The 5,821-nt window shown below is 40.6% G+C and overlaps 1 protein-coding gene across 7 annotated transcripts in view; it reads left to right on the top strand.

Annotated features, from left to right (window-relative positions):
* Wdfy3 (WD repeat and FYVE domain containing 3) overlaps positions 1 to 5,821 on the top strand; it is a 280,520-nt gene that overhangs the window by 177,911 nt on the left and 96,788 nt on the right. For all 7 annotated transcript variants that reach the window (XM_013502725.1, XM_013502727.1, XM_005401374.2 and 4 more), the window contains one exon: positions 5,622 to 5,803. In XM_013502725.1, the coding sequence (XP_013358179.1) occupies positions 5,622 to 5,803 (182 nt within the window). The remainder of the gene's footprint in view (positions 1 to 5,621; positions 5,804 to 5,821) is intronic.

Here is a 5,821-nt window from a genome sequence, read left to right on the forward strand (position 1 = left end):
TCTCTCAGTCTGCTTGTTGTTTGTGTATAGGAATGCTATTGATTTTTGAATGTTGACTTTGTATCCAGCTATGCTACTGAATTCAGTTACTAAATGCATAAGCCTTTTGGTGAAGTTTTGGGGGTCCTCTATGTAGAGTATCATGTCATCTGCAAATAATGATAATTTCACTACTACTTTTCCTATCCTTATTCCTCTTATTTCTCTCTCTTGTCTAATTGCTCTGGCTATTTCCAGAACTATATTGAATAGGAATGGTAACAGTGGACATTCTTGTCTTGTTCCTGACTTTAAAGGGACAGCTTTCAGTTTTTGACTATTCAGAATGATGTTAGCTGTTGGTTTCTCATAGATGGCTTTTATCAGATTGAGGTAAAGTCCACCTATGCCAATTTTTTGTAGGATTTTTATCATGAATAAGTGTTGGACTTTATCAAAAGCTTTTTCTGCATCAGTTGATATGATCATGTGATTTCTGTCCTTGGCTCTATTGATATGGTGTATTACATTAATTGATTTGCATGTATTGAACCATCCTGCATTCCTGGGATAAATACTACTTGGTCATGGTGTGTGATTTTCTTGATGATTTGTTGCATTCTGTTTGCTAGTATTTTACAGAGATTTTTTGCATCTATGTTCATTAGGGAGATTGGCTTGTAGTTCTCTTTTTTGGTTGGGTCTTTCTCTGGTTTTGGTATCAGGATAATACTTGCCTCCAGTAATAAGTTGGGGAGAATTACTTCCTTTTCAATTTCCTTGAAGAGTTTGAGAAGTACTGGCATTAAATCTCCAAATTTCTTGTAGAATTCAGCTATAAATACATCAGGACCTGGGCTTTTCTTCATTGGCAAGTTTTTTATTACATTTGCAATTTTACTTGCTGATACAGGGTTATTCAGGATTTTTATATTTTTTTCATTCAGCTTTGGTAATTCATATGTTTCTAGAAATCTGTCCATTTCCTCTGTGTTTTCCATCCTATGAGAGTAAAGATTTTCAAAGTAGGTACTGATGATCTTCTGAATTTCTACAGAATCTGTAGTGATTTCACCCCTTTCATTCCTTATTGCGTGTATTTCAGTTTTTTCTTTCCTTTTTTAAAAATAAGGTTGGCTAGGGGTTTATCAATTTTATTTATTTTTCCAAAGAACCAACTGTTCAATTCATTAATTCTTTTTATTGTTTTTTTAGTCTCCATTGTATTACTTTCTGCCCTGAGCTTTATAATTCCTGCCTTCTCTGGGGTTTTGGTTTGATTTGTTTTTCTTTTTCTAGAAGCTTGAGGTGCAGCATAAGATTGTTTATTTGTGCTTGTTCTGTTTTCCTGAGGTAGGAATTCACTGCTATAAATTTCCCTCTGAAGAGTGCTTTCATTGCATCCCACAGGTTCCTGTAAGTTGTGTCCAAACTTTTGTTTGATTGTACATAGTGTTTAATTTCTTCTTTGATTTCATCTGTGACCCATTGATTGTTCAGGAGGGTGCTGTTTAATTTCCATGTGTTTATGAAGTTCTTACAATTTCCTTTGTCATTAATTTCCAATTTCATTGCACTATGGTCTGATAGTATGCATGAGATAATTTCAACTCCTTTGCATTTCCTTAAGCATGTTCTGTGTGCTCGCATATGGTGTATTTTAGAGAATGTCCCATGTGCAGCTGAGAAGAATGTGTATTCTGATGCTGTTGGGTGGAACATTCTGTACTGATCTACTAAGTCCAATTTTTCACATGTTTGGTTTAGTTCTGTTATTTCTTTGCTAATTTTTTGTCTAGTTGATCTATCTCCTTGTGACAGTGGTATATTGAAGTCCCCTGTTATTGTAGTGCTGCTTATTTCATTTTTCATGTCTGATAAAGTTTGTCTTATATAGTTGGGTGCTCCTATGTTTGGTGCATAGATGTTTATGATTGTTATCTCTTCCTTTTGAAGTTTTCCTCTCACAAGTATGTAGTGACCTTCTTTATCTCTTTTAATTGTTCTTGGTTTGAAGTTCCCATTGTCTGCAAACAGAATAGCGACATCCACTTTTTTCTGGGTACCTGCCACATGGAATATTGTTTTCCATCCTTTAATTTTCAGTCTGTGAATTTCCTTTTGAGTTAAATGTGTGTCTTGTACACAGCATATTGTTGGATTTTGTTTCTTGATCCAATCTGCCAGTCTTCTTCTTTTGGTTGGTGAATTGAGTCCATTTACATTGACGGTTATACCTGATATGTATTGGCTTATCTTTGTCATGTTGTTTTCCTGCTATTGGTTCCTCTTGTTTCCCTCTGTTTAATTGCTTGCTCTGCTTGGTGTTTCCTTTCTGTTGTTGTTCTTAAAATTGTGGGTTTTTTTTTGTCTCTTTCTAGACTATCTTTTAGAACTCTTTGTAGGGTTGGTTTGGTGCTCATGAAGTTCTTCAGTTGATCTTTAGCGTGGAAATATTTTATTCCTCCATTCATTTTGAAGGATAGTTTTTCAGGATACATCAAACTGAGTTGGAAGATGTTTTCTTTCAGGACCTGAAATATTTCACTCCAAGCTCTTCTTGACTTGATGGTTTCTGTTGAGAAATCTGCTGTTATTGTGATGGGCTTTCCTTTATAGGTGATCTGTTTTTTTTCTCTAACAGCTTTTAATATTCTGTTCTTTTGTTGAATTTCTGGGATCTTGATCACTATATGTCTGGGTGTAGATTTATTTTGGTTATGGCTAGTTGGAGTTCTATATGCTTCACTTACCCAGATGTCCAGTTTTTTTTCCATGCTTGGAAAATTTTTTGCTATTACTTCCATAAATAGTGTTTTTATGTCATTTGTGCTGACACCTTCTGTTTCATTTATACCTATTAATCTTACATTGGTTTCTTTTGTTTTGTTTTTGCTTCATCTTGCAGCTGTTGACTTGTTATTTCTTGGTTTCTTGTTATTTTTAAGAGATCCTTTCTTTCCTGGTCATTCACAGAAGTGCTGTCTTCAAGGTCTGAAAGTCTATCTTCAGCTTTGTTCAAGCAGTTTTGCCAGCTTTTGATGGAATTTGTAATTTCCTAGATATTTGTTTGAATCTGTTTTATGCATTCCAGTTCTTTCTATACTGTTCGTTCAAGGTTTCAATTAATTTACTATGCTCAGGGGCTGGGGATTTAGCTCAGCGGCAAAAAGCGCCTGCCTGGCAAGCGCAAGGTCATGAGTTCGGTTCCTGGTACCCGAGAAAAACCAAAAACAAACAAACAAATAATTTACTATGCTCATCTATTTTTTTTTCTGTCTTCTTTAGATATGTTAAGCAATTCTTCCATTATTGTTGTCATTTCTTTTCTTACCTCAGACATTATTTCTGGTCTGATACCATCTATGGTCTAATGGAATTGTTTCTTTACTTCAGCTGCTATCATTTCAGAAATTTCAGTTGTATGACTTCCAAGCTCGCATGTGTCGATATCTCCTGAACTTGTTCTGGGTGAGGTAGAGGTCTGAGATTGCATTTTGTTCCTTTGTTTTGTCATTTTCAGAGATGCAGAGGTTCCCTGGAGCTCAGCCTCACTCCTAGGATGATGTCATAGTAGCAGGGCAAGGACCCAAAGGTCTACGGTGCTTGGTGTGACTCCCTCCATGGTGTGCATGTACGGGCAGGGTGCGATCCCCAGTGCTCCCACAGCTGTCTGTGGCTCAGCTTAGCTCCCACTCAGGGGTTTCCAAGGCTGTCCAGGTTTCAGCCCTGTTTCCACTGGGATGTGGTAGTGGGTGGATCGTGGTCACCATGTCTCTATACACTGCCTCTACCCTGCCCCGTTCCACAGCAGTAGGGGGGGTAAGTGGGCAGTCAGTGAGGCCCCTGAAGCTGTCTGAGTTTCAGCTTAGCTCCCCTGATGGTGTGGAGTGTGGGCAGGGAGGAGCACCCAAGGCCCTTGAGGTTGTCTGGGGCTCCCCTTGGCTCCTGAGCTGATGGGGCAGAGGTGGAGCCAGCTCACCCGAGTTCTTGAAGCTGTCCGAGGTGCAGCTCAGCTCTGACGGGGGAAGGGAGGGGAAGGGAGGGGAAGGGAGGAGTGGAGAGTGGACCCTGGCCCCCTAAATCTGTCCAGGTTTCTGCCTGGTCCCAAGCTCGTGTGTGTGGAGGCAGCAGCAGCTCACCGGAGTTCCTGAGGGTGTCCCTCAGAGTTCCCAAGGCTGACCCTATCTTGATTTCAGCTAAACTGCAGAGCGAGACCCTGTCTCCAAAAAAAAAAGGATTATGCTTTCAGCTCTTGTGAATACATACTCGGAAATGGGATTGTTGAATTATGTGGTAGTTCCATTTTCAGCTCGCGAGCAGCCTCCGTGCTGTTTTATTTATCATGCAGTAAACCATTTTTCTTTCCACCCCGAGAGCGCGGGGTTCTGATTGCTTGACATTCTTGCCAACACTCATTTGGTTTTGTGGTAGTCACCGTTCTGTCAGGTGTGAGGGGTGCACTGTACCCCACTGTGGTTTTGGTTCTGTTTCCGGATTACTGATGTTGATCCAGGCTTTACATACGTTTGTGTATCTAGGAGATATATAGTAGGATAGAGAGACACGGTAAAGGTTTAAATTTTTAATATAGCAAAATGCACATTGCCATTAAAGCACTGCCCCTTGCTTCCAACACACGTCCCATTGCTCTTGGTGCTCTCTGCAGCAGCTCTGCAAGGCTCTTTCATGCCTTTCAATGCACTGTCATGGCTGCCTCCTTGTCCTGCATTGCTTCAAAGTATTTGCTTTTCACGGTCCTCTGGACTTCGTGGAAGAACCAGAAGTGGCACAGTGCCAGATCTGTTGGATAAGATGGGCAAGGACACACCATGGTGTTTTTAGAAGCCGGCTTTTCCAGTGGATGGCACGGGCGGCAGCATTCAGCACCTTTTTTTTAACAACTGGTAAAGACACCTACAAAAGAGGGCTTCCAGAACTGCTTCAGAGAGTGGCCAGCATGATGGGATGAGTGTGTGCAAAGTGAGGGGAAGGATTCTGAGGGGAATGCATTGCAGTGTGTCTTCAGTATGATAATTTTTAAAATTTAAACATTTGCTGTATATTTCATTCACACCTCATATATCTATTCTAGTCTTTAGCCCTTTTTCTAATAGGGATGTTAATTTCTTTGCTGTTGAATTTTTGAGTCTCACACACACACACACACACACACACACACACACACATACACATGTGCACACACACGGTAAATCACCCCTATGAGATACATGGTTGCATCTATTTCTTCATTCCATAGGTTACCTTTTCCCGTGAACCTTGTTGCCTTGCTGTGCAGAAGCTTTTCAGCTTAATATAGGTCCACTCATTTATTCCTGGTTTTGATGTCAACTAGTCTCTTACATTGTTTATCGTCACGTTATTTTATTGTATTGACTATTTTTTTTTTACTTTAGCTATTGAAACTTTCTCTGATCATAACTCTGTGTGTCTGGCTGGAGCAGATAAAAGCATGCATGTAGGTTCTATTCTGACAACTGATAAACATTGCATGAGTAGGCCATGCTCCTTTGCCTCATGTGTTTTAACAGAAAGTGGAAACGTGCTAATGGGTGTGCGAATAGCTATCGGAATGGGGTGGGACTGACACAAGTATTTACACCTCTCCTCTGTTGTTCTAGTTGATGATTTTAGTGAAGAATCCTCTTTTTATGAGATTCTGCCCTGCTGTGCCCGCTTTCGATGCGGAGAGCTGATTGTGGAGGGGCAGTGGCACCACCTGGCCCTGGTGATGAGCAAGGGCATGCTGAAGAACAGCACGGCCACGCTGTACATCGACGGGCAGCTGGTCAGCACCGTCAAGGTACGCCGCCTGCCCGCC

The sequence above is a fragment of the Chinchilla lanigera genome, unplaced genomic scaffold, assembly GCF_000276665.1.
Source record: "Chinchilla lanigera isolate Chin_1 unplaced genomic scaffold, ChiLan1.0 scaffold00073, whole genome shotgun sequence".
NCBI lineage: Eukaryota > Metazoa > Chordata > Mammalia > Rodentia > Chinchillidae > Chinchilla > Chinchilla lanigera.